At 41.6% G+C, this 18,963-nt stretch overlaps 1 protein-coding gene across 1 annotated transcript in view; it reads left to right on the forward strand.

Annotated features, from left to right (window-relative positions):
• Positions 1 to 18,963, forward strand: part of DNAH3 (dynein axonemal heavy chain 3) — a 208,128-nt gene that overhangs the window by 117,411 nt on the left and 71,754 nt on the right. The window contains exons 38-40 of the mRNA XM_033217790.1: positions 1,998 to 2,103; positions 4,919 to 5,048; positions 7,128 to 7,373. Of these exons, the coding sequence (XP_033073681.1) occupies positions 1,998 to 2,103; positions 4,919 to 5,048; positions 7,128 to 7,373 (482 nt within the window). The remainder of the gene's footprint in view (positions 1 to 1,997; positions 2,104 to 4,918; positions 5,049 to 7,127; positions 7,374 to 18,963) is intronic.

Here is an 18,963-nt window from a genome sequence, read left to right on the forward strand (position 1 = left end):
TGCCTCAGCCTCCCAAAGTGCTGGGATTACAGGCGTGAGCCACTGCGCCCAGGGATCGTTCCCTTCTTTGTGTCCATGTGTACTCAATGTTTAGCTCCCATTTGTAAGTAAGAACATATGGGATTTGGTTTTCTGTTCCTGCGTTAATTTGCTTAGCATTGTGTTATTTCTCATTCATTTAGATTTGTCATAAAATCGGCCCTCAATCCACACTACTGGTGGGAGTCTAAAATCCAGCAAGTACTTTGGAAGCAGTTTGATATTATCTCCTAAAGTTGAATCTCTGTATGGCCAAGACTGGCCATTCTCCTAAGTACAGACCCAAGGGAAACTTTTGGCATGTGCAATAGGAGATCTGTACAAAAAATACAGTGGCAGAACTCACAGTAACAAACACTTGGAAACAGCCCAAATGCCTATTAATCAAGTTAACTGGTGGCCAGGTGCGATGACTTATGCTGTAATCCCAGCACTTTGGGAGGCCGAGGCGGGCGGATCACCTGAGGTCAGCAGTTTGAGACCAGCCTGATCCAACATAGTAAAACCTCATCTCTACTAAAAAAAAATACAAAAAAATAGCCAGGCGTGGTGGTGGGTGCCCGTAATCCCAGCTACTCAGGAGGCTGAGGCAGGAGAATTGCTTGAAACCAGGAGGCATAAGTTGCAGTGAGCCAAGATCACACCACTACACTCCAGCCTGGTGACAGAACAAGACTCCATCTGAAAAACAAACAACAACAACAAAAAGAGTGAATTAATAAAGTATAAGAGAGTCAGAGGCCGGGCGCGGTGGCTCAAGCCTGTAATCCCAGCACTTTGGGAGGCCGAGACGGGTGGATCACGAGGTCAGGAGATCGAGACCATCCTGGCTAACACGGTGAAACCCTGTCTCTACTAAAAAAAAAAAATACAAAAAATTAGCCGGGCGAGATGGTGGGCACCTGTAGTCCCAGCTACTCGGGAGGCTGAGGCAGGAGAATGGCGTAAACCCGGGAGGCGGAGCTTGCAGTGAGCCGAGATCACGCCACTGCACTCCAGCCTGGGCGACAGAGCGAGACTCCGTCTCAAAAAAAAAAAAAAAAAAAAAAAAGAGAGTCAGAAATTATAATATGTATAATAAAGTACTGAAAAGAACTGCACTGATGTGTAACTATATAAGTAAATCTTAGTAACTCTATTAAGGACAAAATCTTAGCAATATTATATATAATACAGATACTGTAATAATATAATTATATCTATAAATATATTTATAATTATAATATATATAATATAATGTTATACTATATACTAATATATACTATATTATTATATACTAATATATAATATAATTATATATACTGTATGGTTATATGCTATTATATACTATATTATTATTATAGTAATAAAATAAGATCAAAATATTATCTATAGTTTGTACCCCTTTTAAATTGTTAAAAACAACTAAAGTAAAAATATAAACACTTTAGGAACAGGCCGGTGGCTCACACCTGTAATTCCAGCAATTTGGGAGGCCCAGGTGGGTGAATCACTTGAGGCCAGGAGTTCTAGACCAGCCTGGCCAACCCTGTCTGTGCTAAAGACAAAACCCCAGCTCTACTAAAAATACAAAAATTAGCCAGGTGTGGTGGGACGCACTTGTAATCCCAGCTACTCGGGAGGCTGAGACATGAGAATCACTTGGACCAGGGAGGCAGAGGTTGCAGTGAGCCGAGATTGCACCACTGTATTCCAGCCTGGGCAACAGAGCAAGACACTGTCTCCAGACAAACAAACATTTTAGGAACATATAGAAATGCCATAAAACTGTATATGAAGGAAAGAAATCAAGGGGCAGATGAACACAGGGTTCAAGGTGGGTAAACCCAGGGGACTAGGTTATTGTCAAGATCCATTTGCCTAGCATGGTGCCTGACGTGCAGCAGATGCTCCATAAATGTTAACCCATCTTAGTAACAAACAAGTGAGCACCTAGACTGGTCCTCTGTGCTTTCCAGGTGTGGGATGATCTACATGGAGCCCCATCAGCTAGGCTGGAAGCCCCTGAAGGATTCCTACATGGACACCCTGCCCTCCAGTCTCACTGAGGAGCACAAGGAATTGGTGAGCCCCTCAGACCCTTTCCTTCCCCTCCTCCTGTCTCCCTGGTTTTCATCTCGAGAGTCTTCTAGGTACATCTTCACCTTCATAGTCCCAGGAGGCAAGAAGGGGCAGGGAATTCCCTTGTTGTCCCCAGTTATCTTGTTTCCTGGCTGCCTGCCGTTTTTCCAACTTTCTTCTCCATAAGGTAGGCATGGGGTGGTGCAGTCAATTTCTCCTTCCTCTTCTTCCTTCCCCATCACTCCCTGGCTCCCCAGTGGAGAATCCCAGTGCTGAGGAATGTTCTCTGTGGAAGCTGAAATGTCACCTCTTTCTTCATTGCCCCACTCACAGAAATGTCTGTAGAAGAGTCTCTAGAGATGGACCAGGTGTTCCTTTTTGTGCTGCCAATTCCCATCCCTGTAACCTGGACTCTGCACCTCCTACCTTGAGGGAGCTGGAACCAGTTAGAAGTGCTTTCATTGCAGCTACTGTGAGCGACCACTCCCTTCTTCCCTTCTTTAAAGAGGTGGGAAAGTTCAGGTTAGGCGGGTACCTGACCACACTCTCAGACCCGGAAGCAGGAAGGGAGTAGCGGTGTCTGTGGTCCCTCTTGCCCTCCCCTGCGTTAATAGAATGCTTGGGAAAGTCTCCCACTGAGGAATCCAAGAAGGGTCTATTCCCACAATGGAAACTCTTTGGGGGATTATGTAGGACGGTTCCATGTCTGTCACCACCTACATACATGGATAATGTGTAAACACGAGTACATATCCATGTGCATATTCAAGCACCAGTCCACACACACACACACACACCAAAAGCTGCCAAGTCCCCATATATGTAAAGTCATTTAGGGACTCCCCAATGTCCCTGACACAAAGTTTAACTCCTTATCAGGGCCCATGAGACTCTGTGATCTGGCCCCACCTGCCTCTGCAATCTCGTTGCCTGCTCTTTCTCAGCCACAGCTTAGCAATCTCCAGCAGTCCTGTCTTGTTTCCAAGACAAGCCCAGGTTTCACCACCTCAAGGCTTTTGCTCTTTTTATTCCTATTCCTGGGACTCTTGCCTCAGTTTATCTCAGAGTTGGCTCACCCTCATCATGTAGTTCTCAACATAAAAATCTCCTCCTCCAAGAAGCCTTCTTTAACTACCCTATTTAAACCCTTCCTGTTACTCTTCACCATAACACCTTAGTGTTTCCTGCTAGGACTTTGCATGATCTGTAGGCATTTTACTGATTTCCCTGCTAGGATTAGTTATTTATTGTTTGTCTTCCCTGCCTCTCAGACTGTAAACTCCATGAGAGTTCCTTGTCTACCTTTTCCACTGTTTATCCCCAGCACTACTACCGTGCAATTAGTAGATGCTCAATAAATATTTGTTGACTGAATTGATATACCACATTTCCATGTATACCTGTATTTTTATATATACATATAAATGCATCTACACATACATGTATTATCCATATAGATCCACACCTAAGTGTGTATTTATTTAGTGATGGCCTTCCTACTTCTTAAAAAAAAATGTGCATAGGGAAAGTCACAGATAAAGTATAACAAAGAGGCTGAGTGTAGTGGCTCATGCCTGTAATCCCAGCACTTTGGGAGGCCGAGGTGGGCGGATCACTTGAGGTCAGGAGTTCGAGACCAGCATGGCCAACATGGTAAAACCCTGTCTCTACTAAAAGTACAAAAATTAGCTGAGCATGATGGTGCATACCTGTAATCCCAGCTACTCAGGGAGGCTGAGGCAGGAGAATCACTTGAACCTAGGGGAGTGGAGGTTGTAGTGAGCTGAGATTGCACCATTGCACTCAAGCCTCGGCGACAGAACAAAACTCCAGCTCAAAAAAAAAAAAAAAAAAAAAAAATTAAGTAAGTAAATCAATAAATCTTTTTTAAAAAAGTATAACAAAGGTTAAAGGTTTAAAAAGCATTACAAGGAAAGCAAGCCGGATAACTTTTTAAAAGAGTAAATGGACTGGAGAACAGATACTAGAGGCACGAATCATGATACCCCCAAATAAGAGCATACAAACCTACCCATACATGTGGTGAATTACTGAAAATGAGCCCCCCAAATTAGCTGTGTACTACTCTCTTAGACTAATTTATACAGGAGTCCCACCTCACCAGTGTCTATCAGTCATTTGTAAATTAGTTGTTTAGAATTCCTAATACTTTTTATAGAAACAAAGGCAGATATAGTAGTTGGGTTCTTTTTTTTTGAGGCGGAGTCTTGCTCTGTCGCCCAGGCTGGAATGCAGTGGCCGGATCTCAGCTCACTGCAAGCTCCGCCTCCCAGGTTCACGCCATTCTCCTGCCTCAGCCTCCCGAGTGGCTGGGACTACAGGCGCCCGCCACCTCACCCGGCTAGTTTTTTGTATTTTTTTAGTAGAGACGGGGTTTCACCGTGTTCGCCAGGATGATCTCGATCTCCTGACCTCGTGATCCGCCCGTCTCGGCCTCCCAAAGTGCTGGGATTACAGGCTTGAGCCACCGCACCCGGCCAGTAGTTGGGTTCTAAACACATTTTATGTATCTTATAGCTGACCCAGAGTGTTTCCAAGCCTCTCTTGAGTATCAGCTCTGGGCAGTGGAATGTGGATGGGAAACTGAGTTAACATGGCCTGTGGGCAACAGTCTTAGGACCCTGAAGGAGGACACTGAGATAGGAGTTTTGTTGCCTGTAAGTTTTCCCCCAAGGCACCTACATGTAAAATCAGCAGTCTAACCAGCATCTCTAGCCTCAGGAGGTAGGCCAAGCTCTTGGTCTTCAACTCACTTGTTGATCATGTCTCCAAGTTTCATGGAGCTTTCTACTTTCAGGTCAATGACATGTTCATGTGGCTTGTCCAGCCCTGCCTGGAATTTGGTCGCCTTCATTGTAAATTTGTTGTCCAAACGTCTCCCATCCACCTTGCCTTCTCAATGATGAGACTGTACTCCTCTCTACTTGGTAAGTGTTAGCCATGATTCTTTAGCCACATGGGGGATGGGTCTACTTTGGCTATTTCTTTCTTTTTCTTTTTTTTGAAAGGAAGTCTAACTCTATCACCAAGGCTAGAGTGCAGTGGCATGATCTTGGCTCACTGCAGCCTCCGCCTCCCAGGTTCAAGAGATTCTCCTGCCTTGGCCTTCTGAGTAGCTGAGATTAAGGCACACACCACTCTATTTTTTGTGTGTTTTTAGTAGAGACGGGTTTCACCATGTTGACCAGGCTGGTCTTGAACTCATGACCTCAAGTGGTCCACCTGCCTCTGCCTCCCAAAGTGCTGGGATTACAGGCATGAGCCACAGCACCTGGCCTACCTTGGCTATTTTTTCTGCTCCCACCTCTCTTTGGCCCCCATTGAATTACAACAAGACTGGCTGTTTGGTCTAGAACAAGCAAGCCTTTGGAGTGCAGATAGTAGAGTTTGGTAGGGAAAATCCATGTGTTTAGTCTTTGTCTGATATTGATTTTTGGGGGGTATTCTAGTGCAAATTACTCCATCATTCCTCAGTCTAAGGCTCCTCATTCACATAATGAGAGTAGTAATTCCTGCCCTTTTTACCTCACAGGGATATCCTAGAGGGAGATGAACATAGCGGGACCCCCGTCTTACCTCCTCTCTGATAAGAGATTAATATCCAAAAAAACAAAAAAGTAAATGTAGACTTACTGATCCAGCACTTTCACCTCTGGATATAAACCCAAAAGAATTGAAAGCAGAGACTCAATCAGATATTTGTATAACCATGTTCATAGAACTTTTGTTCACAGTAGTCAAATGGTGAAAACAACCCATGTGTCTACTGATGGATGAACAAATAAGCAAAATGTGTTGTAATTTTGCAATGAAATACTATTTAGCCTTAAAAAGGAAATAAATTCTGATGCATGCTATAGCTTGGATGAACACTAAAGCCATTATACTAAGAAAGTCACAAAATGACTGTGCAATTCTACCTCTATAATGTATGTAGAGTAGCCAAATTTATAAGGACAGAAAGAAGAGTTCTGATTGCAAAGGGGATGAGGGAGGATGGAGGGGGAAGTTATTGTTTAATGGGCAAAGAGCTTCTATATCCAGTTCTGGATATAGATGGTGGTGATGGTTGCACAGCAATATGAATACACTTAATACCACTGAACTATACACTAAAAAATGGTTAGATGGTAAATTATACATCATGTATTTTACCGCAATAAAAATATTGCAACAAAGGCTGGGCACGGTGGCTCACGCTTGTAATTCCAGCACTTTGGGAAGTTGAGGTGGGTAGATCACGAGATCAGGAGTTCGAGACCAGCCTGGCCAACAACAAAGTGAAACCCCGTCTCTACTAAAAATACAAAAATTAGTTGGGCATAGTAGTGGGCATCTGTAATCCCAGCTACTCAGGAGGCTGAGGCAGGAGGATCACGTGTACCTGGGAGGCGGAGGTTGTAGTGAGCCGAGATGGTGCCACTGCACTCGAGTATGGACGGCAGAGCTAGATTCCAGCTCAAAAAAGTATATATATATTTATATGTATTCTATATATTTATGTATATGATATATTATATAGTTATATATATATATAAATAAAAAATTATATATATAAATAAAAATATTGGTCACGCCTATAATCCCAGCATTTTGGGAGGCCGAGGTGGGTGGATTGCTTGAGCTCAGGAGTTCGAGACCAGCCTGGGCAACCTGGCAAAACCCCATCTCTACAAAAAAATACAAAAATTAGCCAGATGTGGTGGCTAGTGCCTGTGGTCCCAGCTACTCAGGAGGCTGAGGAGGGAGGGTCACTTGAGCCCGGGAGGTCGAGACTACAGTGAGCTGTGACTGCACCGCTGCACTCCAACCTGGGAGACAGAGTGAGACCCTGTTTCAAAAAAAAAAAAATGCATGTGATAAATGATCTGGTAGGTGATAGGCACTCTGTCAATATCAGTCGCTCCTCTGGCCCAGACCCTTCAAAGGCAAAGCCAACCAGTTCACAGCCCTTATATCTGTGGCATTCTGCACTCTGTCCTGAGATTCGCTTTTCTCACTTATAGATGAAATCAGGGCAGTAGAAGAGGAGGAAATGGAATTAGGTGAAGGCCCGTCAAGTCAACAAATCTTTCTCTGGCTCCAAGGACTGTTTCTCTTTTCCTTGGTGTGGACCGTGGCCGGCACCATCAATGCAGACAGCAGAAAGAAATTTGATGTGTTTTTCCGTAACCTGATCATGGGCATGGATGATAACCATCCAAGGCCCAAAAGCGTCAAACTCACCAAAAACAACACCTTTCCAGAAAGAGGTAATTTAGAACCCGTTTGTTATATTCTAGTATAATAGTTTGAATTACGTGTTCTAAACGCAACCAGAATGTGCAGACGGGTGAACCCTTTACAAAAGCCAAGGAAGGCCAGGCATAATGGCTAATAAATGTATAAGGAATGACAGAATTAAAATATCATCATTGGCTGGGCATGGTGGCTCACACTGGCAATCCCAGCACTTTGGGAGGCCGAGGTAGGCAGATCACTTGAGGTCAGCAGTTCAAGGCCAGCCTGGCCAACATCGTGAAACCTCGTCTCTATTGAAAATACAAACAAAATTAGTCAGGCATGGTGGCATGCGCCTGTAATCCCAGCTATTCAGGAGGCTGAGGCAGGAGGATTGCTTGAGTCAGGGAGGTAGAGGTTGCAGTGAGCTGAGATCATGCCACTGCACTCCAGCCTGAGCAACACAACTGGACTGTCTCAAAAAAAAAAAAAAAAAAAAAAAGAGTTGGCCCATGGGTGGTCCTAAAGTCAGGGTTTTATGGGATACTTAACCACTTTTTTAATTTAGAAAAAGATGATATGACTGTTTTATTTTTGCAAAAATTACCTATAATTCCATCACCAAAACAAAATGAGAAATATAGACCCTTGTGTTTTTCTTATTCCTATTTCTGTTGTGTGTTGACATGCCTTCATATAGGGTACTTACGGTATTAATATTTCTTTTAATTTTGTCATTATAGTTTTTGGTTTGTTTGTTTGTTTTTGAGATGGAGTCTCGCTCTCTTGCCCCTGCTGGAGTGTGGTGGTACGATCTTGGCTTGCTGCAACCTCCGCCTCCCAGGTTCAAGAGATTCTCCTGTCTCAGCCTCCCAAGTAGCTGGGATTACAGGCGTGCACCACCATGCCGGGCTAATTTTTGTATTTTTAGTAGAGATGGGCTTTCGCCACATTGGCCAGGCTGGTCTCAAACTCTTGACCTTAAGTGATCCACCTGCCTCGGCCTTCCCAAAGTGCTGGGATTACAGGCATGAGCCACTGCACCCGGCCTGCAGTTATATTTTATTTTTTATTTTTTATTTTTTATTTTTTTTTTTTGAGGCGGAGTCTCGCTCTGTCGCCCGGACTGGAGTGCAGTGGCCAGATCTCAGCTCACTGCAAGCTCCGCCTCCTGGGTTTCCGCCATTCTCCTGCCTCAGCCTCCCAAGTAGCTGGGACTACAGGCGCCCGCCACCTCGCCCGGCTAGTTTTTGTATTTTTAGTAGAGACGGGGTTTCACCGTATTAGCCAGGATGGTCTCGATCTCCTGACCTCGTGATCCGCCCGTCTCGGCCTCCCAAAGTGCTGGGATTACAGGCTTGAGCCACCGCGCCCGGCCTGCAGTTATATTTTAATATCATATTGAAATGTTTCCAATTTTGCTACATACACTATCTTCAAACTGATCATTTAGTGACTATAAATATTATGTGTGTGGCATCATTTCTTATAAGGAAGATGGTTCTTCTAAGTAGCTTTTGTTTTGTTTTTCTACCACCTAAGTAAGACATTATATAAAATTTGGAGGCCAGGCGCGGTGGCTCAAGCCTGTAATCCCAGCACTTTGGGAGGCCGAGACGGGCGGATCACGAGGTCAGGAGATCGAGACCATCCTGGCTAACACGGTGAAACCCTGTCTCTACTAAAAAATACAAAAAAAAACTAGCTGGGCGAGGTGGCGGGCGCCTGTAGTCCCAGCTGCTCGGGAGGCTGAGGCAGGAGAATGGCGTGAACCCGGGAGGCGGAGCTTGCAGTGAGCTGAGGTCCGGCCACTGCACTCCAGCCTGGGCGACAGAGCGAGACTCTGTCTCAAAAAAAAAAAAAAAAAAAGTTTGGAAAATACGGAGAAAGGAATAGAACAAAATTAAGATCAATGGTAATCCTACGCTCCAGAAATATCACTATGTTTTCTTTCAGTTTTTTCTGTATTCCTAGAACAAAAAGATCATACTATAAATACTTCCCAAATAGCTTTACTTTTTGCAATTGTAAAAAAAAAAACGTGTATCAGGGGCCACAAGAGAACTTCCAGGGGAGACAGTAATGTTGCATATCTTAAGAGTGACCTGGATTACACAAATATGTGTATTTGCCAAAACTTAGTAAATGTGGGCTTAGGATGTGTGCATTTCGTTGTAAGATTTATGTCAAAGGAAAAAATATATAAATAAATACTGAACACTAGGTAGTGATAAGCACGCCGATGTATTTATGAGAAAGTGTGTAGATGCTTAACAATTAATTTTGTATTTTTTTTGTAAAAAAGATAGATTAAAGGAAGGATAGAGGGATGACCCGGTATGTACTAAAACAAATAAAAAGCTAATGGTAAAATCTAGAAGGTGAGTATACAAATGTTCACTGTACAATGTCTTCCATGTTTCTGTATGTTTGAATTTTTTTCATAATAATGAAATAATGAATGAGCAAGTAGATACTATTACCCCCTGCCACATACTCTTTCTCTGCACAGCTTGTGCGCTTCATGTGACACATGGCCATCTGTCAGATTGTGAACCCCAAAATTCTGAGACAGGTCTCAGTTAATTCAGAAAGTTTATTTTGCCGAGGTTAAGGATGCACGCCTTTGACACAGCTCAGGAGGCCCTGACAACATGCGCCCAAGGTGGTCAGAGCACAGTTTTATACATTTTAGGGAGACATGAGACATCAATCAACGTATGTAAGGTGAACATTGGTGCCCTCTGGAAAGGCGGGACAACTTGAAGCGGGGTGGAGACTTCCAAGACATAGGTAGATAAGAGAGAAATGGTTGCATTCTTTTGAGTTTCTGATTAGCCTCTCCAAAAGAGGCAATCAGATAAGCTTTTATCTCAGTGAGCAGAAGGGTGGCTTTGAATAGAATGGGAGACAGGTTTGCCCTAAGCGATTCCCTGCTTGACTTTTCCTTTTAGCTTAATGATTTTGGGGGCCCAAGACATGCTCCTTTCGCAAGATGGACCCCATGGAGGCTCTGTCTCTGTACCAACCCATTAGTCAGATTGTCGTGCATTCATTGAGTTTTTGGTTTGGATGATTTTTGCTTATTTTATTGTCATAGTAAAATACACATACACCAAATTTACCATTTTGACCATTTTTAATTGTTCAAATCAGTGGCATTAGATACATTCACATTGTTGGGCAACCATCACCTCCCTCCATCTCCAAGACGTTTTTCACCTTCCCTAACCATAACTGTTCTCATTAAACAGTAGCTGCCCCAATGCCCCTTCTCCACCCCTACCCGGGAAATAATCATTCTACTTTCTCTCCTGGGTACTGCATGTAAGAGGAATCATACGGTATTTGTCTTCTTGTGACTGGCTTATTTTACTTAGCGTAATGGCTTCGGCGTTCATCCATGTTGTAGCATGTGTCAGAATTCCCTTTCTTTTTAAGGCTGAATATATTCCGTTTCACGTACACACACGTTTTGTTCATCCATTCATCTGTCAGTGGACCCTTGAGTTACTTCCATCTTTTGGCTAGGGCAAGTAAAACTGTTATGAACATGGGTGTACGAATACTGTCTTTTGAGTCTCTGCTATCTTTGGTGTTTATACTAAGAAGTGAAAATCTGGATCATATGTTAATGCCACATTTAATTTTTTGAGGAACTGCTGTAATGTTTTCCATAGAGGCCACAGTATTGTACATGCCCACCAGTGATACACAGAAGTTCTGATTCCTCCACATCCTCACCAGTAGTTGTATTTTCTCTGTATGTTTTACTGATAATAGCCATCGTGGTGGGTATGAAGTTCATTCTTATTTTTTCAGAAAAAAATGTACAATAAAAATAAGTGATAAAAAGACAACCACGATTAACATTTTGACGACAATTAGACATTTTCTTATGCATGTATGTATCTCCAGGTTTGTTTTTAAAATATAAGATCATTCTGTACTTTTATCTCCTAGTTTTTTCTATCATTAACAACATTCTAGTGGCTACATATTTGCTTAATTCATTGTTATTTCCTTATGATGATTTCCTAAAATAGAATTGCTGAGTCAAGAGGTCGGTAACATTTTAAAGCTTTTGGTTGCTAAACTTCCCTTATGCCTCACTGAGTATTGTCTTTTCAAAATCTTAAGCAATTTGAAATATGAAAATCATATCTTAGCCAGGCACAGTGACTCACACCTGTAATCTCAGCACTTTGGGAGGCTGAGGCAGGCGGATCACTTGAGGCCAGGAATTTGAGACATGCATGGCCAACATGGTGAAACACCATCTCTACTAAAAATACAAAAATTAGTTGGACTTGGTCGTGGGTGCCTGTAGTCCCAGCTACTCAGGAGTCTGAGGCAGGAGATTTGCTTGAACCTGGGAGGCAGAGGTTGCAGTGAGCTGAGATATCACACCACTGCAATCCAGCCTGGGCGACAGAGCAAGACTCCATCTCAAAAAACAAAACAAAACAAAAAAAACCTCAAGCAATTTGAAATATGAAAATCATATCGCATTTTAACTTTCTTCTCCTTTAAAAAAAGTTTTAATAGACTTTAGTCTTAAATTTATAGAAAAATGTTGCAGAAAATACAGTTTCCATATGCCACTTCTCCTTACCCACGCAAACACAGTTCTCTCATTAACATCTTGCAGTACTGTGGTATTATAGTTACAATTGATGAACCAATATTGCTAAATTATTATAAACAAAGTTCATAGTCTACATTAAGGTTCACTCTTGTGTTGTATGTCCTATGGGTTTTGACAAAGATGTAAATGTCACGTATTCACCATTACAGAATCATGCAGGATAGTTTCACACAACCCAAAAAATCCTGTGCTCCACCTCTTCATCCTCCCTTCCTTCCCTGATCCCCAGGCAACCACTGATCTTTTTACTGTCTCTATAGTTTTGACTTTTCCAAGACATGATATTCTTGGAATCATACAGTATGTGAAATTTTTAGACTGCCTTATTTCATTTAGCAATATGCAGTTGAGGTTCCTACATGGATTTTTGTTCTTTGTTAGATTGCTTCTTTATCACTTAATAATATTGCATTGTACATACGTTTATCCATCCACCCATTAAAGGATGGGTTTACTACATCCTTTTGGTTTATTACAATTTTTGGTGCTTATAAATAAAGCAGTTATAAACATTTATGTAAAGGCCTTTTGTGAACATAACTTTTCCATTAATTTATTTAGTAAACACATAGACATGCTATTGCTGGATAATGTTAAGCCTGTGTTTACCTAGACCAAGTCAAGAAGAACAGATTTCTTAATAATTTGGGGTCTTTCTATTCATAAACATGGATTATCTATTTATTTAGACTGTTTTTTATTTCTTTGGCTAGAGTTTTATAGTTTTCCTCATATAGATCTTGTATATTTTTTGTTAAATTTATACCTAAGTAGTTCCTTCTTTTTTGGAGTTAATATAAATGGTATTGTGTTTTCATTTCAAATTCCACTTGTTCATTGCCTGTATATAGAAAAGCAATTGACTTTTGTATATTAATCTCATGTCCAGCCATCTTGCTACAATCACTTGTAAGTTCCAAAAGTTTTTTTGTGGATTCTTTGGGGTTTTTTTTACATAATTATGCCATTGACAGTTTTATTTCTTCCCTCCCAATATTTTATTTCCTTTTCTTGTCTTATTCCATTAGCTAGGACTTCCAGTATGATACTGAACAGAATTAATGAAAAAGGGCCTCCTTATCTTGTTCCCAGTCTTAGGAGGAAAGCTTCTAGTTCTTGGCCATTAAGTGTGATGTTTGGCTGAAGTTTTTTTGTTGATATTCTTTATCAAGTTGAGGAGTTCTCTCTGTTCCTAGTTTACTGAGAGTCTTTGTCATGAGTTGATGTTGGATTTTGTCAAATACATTTTCTGAATCTATTCATGTGATAATATGACTTTTCTTCTTTAGCCTGTTAATGCAATGAATTACATTACTTGATTTTCAAATGTTGAGCCAGCCTTATATACCTGGAATAATCAAGTGGAATAAATACCACTTGATTATGGTGTGTAATACTTTTCATATGTTGTTGGATTTGATTTGCTAATATTTTGTTGAAGATTTTTGCATCTATGTTGATGAGAGATACTTGTCTGTAATTTTCCTCTCTTATAATGTCTTTATCTGGCTTTGGTATTAGCATAATGCTGGCCTCATAGCATGAGTTATAAAGTGTGTCCTCTGCTTCTATTTTCTGTAAGAGATTGTAGAGAATTTGTATCATTTCTTCATTAAATGTTTGATAGGGCCGGGCGCGGTGGCTCAAGCCTGTAATCCCAGCACTTTGGGAGGCCGAGACGGGCGGATCACGAGGTCAGGCGATCGAGACCATCCTGGCTAACACGGTGAAACCCCGTCTCTACTAAAAAATACAAAAAATTAGCCGGGCGAGGTGGCGGGCGCCTGTAGTCCCAGCTACTCGGGAGGCTGAGGCAGGAGAATGGCGTGAACCCGGGAGGCGGAGCTTGCAGTGAGCTGAGATCCGGCCACTGCACTCCAGCCTGGGCGACAGAGCGAGACTCCGTCTCAAAAAAAAAAAAAAAAAAAATGTTTGATAGAATTCACCAGTGAACCCATCTTGGCCTGGCACTTTTTCTCTTGGAAGGTTGTTAATTGTTGATTAAATTTCTTTAATGTATAACAGCCTGTTCAAATTATCTACTTCTCCTTATGTGAATCATGTAAATCATGTCTTTCAAGGAATTAGTTTATTTTATTTATCAAATTTGTTGGTGTAAAGTTGTTCATAATATTCCTTTATTATCTTCTTAATGTCCATAGAATCAGTACTGATGGCCTTTATTTCTCTTTCTCTCTCTTTTTTTTTTTTGTGATGGAGTTTTGCTCTTGTTGCCCAGGCTGGAGTGCAATGGCATGATCTTGGCTCACCTTAACCTCATCCTCCCAGGTTCAAGTGATTCTCCTGCCTCAGCCTCCCAAGTAGCTGGTATTAAAGTCATGTGCCACCACGCCTGGCTAATTTTGTATTTTTAGTAGAGATGGGGTTTCTCCATGTTGGTCAGGCTAGTCTCAAACTCCCTACCTCAGGTGATCCACCCGCCTTGGCCTCCCAAAGTGCTGGGATTACAGGCGTGAGCCACCATGCCCAGCCTCATTCTTGATATTAGTGTTGTCTTCTCTTTTTTTCTTGGTTAACCTGTCTAAAGGTTTATCAATTTTTTTTTTTTTAACAGATAGGATCTGCCCAGGCTGGTCTCAAACTCCTGGACTCAAGTGATCTACCCGTCTCAGCTTCCTAAAGTTCTGGGATTACAGGCGTGACCCACTGTGCCCAGCCTGTCAATTTTACTAATTCTTCAAAGATGCAGCTTTTGTTAATTTTATCTATTAATTTCCTATTGTCAGTTTCATGATTTCTGCAATTATTTTTATTTCTTCTGTTCTGCTTCCTTTTATTTAATTTACTCTCTCTAGTTTCCTAAGATGAATGCTTAGATTATTGATTTTAGATCTTTCTTTTTGGCTGTGCATGGTGGCTCACACCTGTAATCCCAGCACTGTAGGAGGCCAAGATGGAGGATCACTTAAGCACAGGATTTTGAGACCAGCCTGGGCAACATGTCAAAATCCTGTCTTTACAAGAACAAAAAACGAAAATTAGCTGGGTGTGGTAGCAAACACCTGTTGTCCCAGCTACTCAGGAGGCTGAGGTGGGATGATTGCCTGAGCCTAGGAGTTGGAGGCTGCAGTGAGCTATGATCATCCCACTGCACTCCAGCCTGGGTGACAGAGTAAGAGAGTGAAACCCTGCCTAAAAAAAATTTAAAAGTGTTTTATTGCCCAGGATGTGTTCTATCTTGGTGAATGTTTCATGTGAGCTTAAGAAAATATGTAGTCTTCTGTGGTTGGATACAGTAATAAATGTCAATTTGATCTTGTTAATTGATGAGGGTACTCTTCGGTTTCACTATATTCCTACTTATTTTCTAACTGTTATCTGCCAATTACTGATTGACAAGGGTGGTTGAAGTATCCAGCTATGATATTGGATTTGTCTATTTCTCCTTGAAGTTCTATCAGTTTTGCCTCATGTATTTTGGCATTCTATTTACATTTGAAAAGTGAAAATAGTATCTAATTTAAATTTCTTCTTTTTTAAATTAGAAGTGAGGTTGAATTATATATAAAGTGGTAGTTTGTTTTTCATATGTTCTTTATTTAATGTTTTGGTAGGTTTTGTTTCTGTTTTGTTTTGAACAGACTGTGTCCCCTTTTGTTTATTTTGCCTGGAGTGTGATACATCCTTTCCATCAGCAAGGAAAAATTTTATTCTCTGGCTCCCATAACCATCATCTCCTTTTTTCTTGTCTTGGGGTTTTGGTCTTCCGAGGTGCACTTTTCATTTTGATATCAGCCACCCACAACTTCAATTATTCTTTTTACAGTCTTGAATGATTTTAATTCTGCCTTTGTATCTTTTGTTCCTGTGCCAGGCTGTGTTAGTGCAAGGATGGGAAAGTACAGGCCATGGAGTGAAATTGTCAGAGTTCAGACCCTGACTCCAACACTTACTGCTGGGGTGACTTTGAGCAACTTATTTATCCTCCTTAGTTCCCTCAATTATAAAATGGGGACAATAATAATAGTAAGGATTAAATGAGTTAATACATGTAAAAATACTTTGAATAAAGCACAATGTGTAGGAAATGTTAAATAGACGTGAGCAATTTTGTTGCTGTTATCATCATCATCTCTTAGGGCGTCCATCTCACTTTTTATCTCATCTTGCCTTTTCATCTTAGCTTGTTTCTCCTTTGTTGCTTTCCTGCTTCACTTAAAGTTAGGTCTTTCTGCACCTTATGGAAGATACCAAAGAGTTTTCTTGAAATTTGGCTTCAAGTCCTGCAAAAAACAAGTTTCAGCCTGGCACAGTGGCTCACCCCTGTAATCCCAGTACTTTGGGAAGCTGAGGCAGGTGGATTGCTTGAGCCCAGGAGTTTGAGACCATCCTGGGCAACACTGTAAAACCCTGTCTCTACAAAAAATACAAAACAAATTAGCCAGGTATGATGGCACACATATCTTATTCTCAGCTACTTGGGAGGCTGAGGCAGGAGGATCACTTGAGCCCAGGAGTTTGAGGCTGCAGTGAGCTGTGATACACCTAGAGCCATGCATGACCACTGCACTCCAGCCTGGGTGATACGGTGAGATCCTGTCCCCCCCCCCAAAAAAAGAGTTCAGAGATAAATTCTTCAGGTTAATCTCTGTATGACGTTCCTTTGCACTTTTTTTTTTTTTTTTTTTTACCTTTTACAGTTTTTTTCCACAGGCTCCACATGTTGTTTTCTGCCTTCCTTATCCTTCAAGATCAATCTGTTTATGCTGTATCTGCAGAGATGGTCGATGAATTGCCCTTGGCCTCACTTTCAGATCATTTTGTGATGACTCTTTCCTTTCCTTCTGCAGCTAGAGAGCCAATGATGTGATGTGCACAGCTCCCACCCAGTTTCTAATTTTCCCTTATAATATCTCCTGTCCACAACCATGGCCTCATCTCCTACCTCTATGCCCTACCCAGCAGATGCAGCATAAAACAAACATAATTTTCATCATGTCCTGCAAACTGACTTCCTTTGTGTATATCTTCTTTTGCAGCAGTTTATTGTTTTTTTTAAAAAACAGGTTTTTGCCGGGGATGGTGGTTCCTGCCTGTAATCCCAACTACACAGGAGGCTGAGTTGGAAGGATCGCTTGAGCCTGGGAGTTTGAGACTAGCCTGAGCAACATAGCAAGACCCTGTCCTTTCTTATAACCGTATTCAAAAGCTTAAAATGCCTTTCTAGCCTATGCATGAGGGCCCACGATTAAAATTCGAATGCTGAGTGCTCCAGGAAGGCCTTCTCTGGCTTCAGGGGACATTGTTTTCTAGGATTTTCATGATATACAAAGCATGGCATAAATGGATCTCTCAAATAAGTGCTGGAGGAACTACACTGGGAAGCATACACTAAGGAAAGCAAGCAGACCCTTGTGGGATTCTGTCAATGTTGGGCTCATATTGTCTGACATGGATCTTTGTTTGTCAACCCAGGGAACCGTTTGTCCAGAAAGTGCTGAATTTCTCTTTATTCACTCATTCATTGTGTGACCTTTGAAAAGTCACTCAATGCCCAGTTGAAAAGTTTACCTTATTTTTCCAAGTGCCGGAGAGGAAAGCAGAGCTGGGGTGGGGGGATAGAAATCATTTACCAATTCATTACCAATCCATTCCTGAATTTCTGCTATTCTCCTCTTTCTCCTCTTGCAGCCAGATCAGAGTTTAAGTTATAATCACAACACAAAGAGAACAGGAGCCATTACTCTGATGAAAACCAAGGAGAGCTAGAGCTAAATATTACCAAGTGCCTTCTGTGTGCCCAGAGCTATGCTAGATGTTTGACACGCATATCTCACTCACTCTCCCTAGTGCTTTTCCGAGCTTGACATAAAATCAGTCCCATTTTACAGATGTGCAAATGGTAAACTTAGCCAAGGTCACACAGCTGGTAAATCTACTTTTACTAGTGAAATCTTTTCTCTTCTCTTCTCTTCACTTCTCTTCTTCTCTTCTCTTCTTTCTCTTCTCTTCTCCCTCTTCTCTTCCCCATCTCTTCTCTCTCTTCTCTTCCTCTTCTCTTCTCTTCTCTCCTCTCTCTTTTCTTCCCCATCTCTTCTCTCTCTTCTCTTCCTCTTCTCTTCTTTTCTCTCTCTTCTCTTCCCCATCTCTTCTCTCTCTTCTCCTCCTCTTCTCTTCTCTTCTTCTCTTCTTTTCTCTCTCTTCTCTTCCCTGTCTCTTCTCTCTCTTCTCTTCCCCTTCTCTTCTCTTCCTCTTCTCTTCTCTTCTCTTCTCCTCTCCTCTCCTCCTCTCCTCTCTTCTCCTCTCCTCTCCTCTCCTCTCCTCTTCTCTCTCCTCTCCTCTCCTCTCTTTTCTTTTCTTTTTTTCCTTTTCTTTCTTTTCTTTTCTTTTGAGACAGAGCCTCATTCTGTTGTCCAGGCTGGAGTGCAGCGGCATGGTCATGGCTCATCATGGCTCACTGCAGTCTTGGTCCCCCAGGCCCAGGTGATCCCACCTCAGCCTCCCAAGTAGCCGAGACTATAGGCACATGCCACAATGCCTGGCTAATTTTTGTATTTTTTGTAGAGACAGGATTTTGCCATGTTACTCAGCCTGTTCTCCAACTCCCAGACTCAAGTGATTCATCCACCTCGGCCTCCCAAAGTGCTGGAATTATAGGCATAAGCCACCATGCCCGGCCAAATCTTTTCTCGTGAGCCTAAATGTTCCCAAATCAAGCCACAAATTAGCTCTAGCTCAACATCAGCAAAGGAAGAGGGAAAAATATTTTACTTATTCAGTCTTTTAGTGTCTCCTTTTTATTGTAAAAGCAATTCTATTCTATTAAATAAAAATTATCAATAAGTATCTCTTTGTTCATATCACCTTATCGCAGTCATTTCAGTTTTCAAAAAATCTGTTTCCTTGCTTGTCTACCTGATTTCATCTCTTTACAGAGTTACCATAATGGTATATATTTCACTCTATAGTCTATTTTTATCTAGCATTGTTTCTTAAAAGCATTTTCTATGCTA

The sequence above is a fragment of the Trachypithecus francoisi genome, unplaced genomic scaffold (genome assembly GCF_009764315.1).
Source record: "Trachypithecus francoisi isolate TF-2019V2 unplaced genomic scaffold, Tfra_2.0 Lachesis_group10, whole genome shotgun sequence".
Taxonomy (NCBI): Eukaryota; Metazoa; Chordata; class Mammalia; order Primates; family Cercopithecidae; genus Trachypithecus; species Trachypithecus francoisi.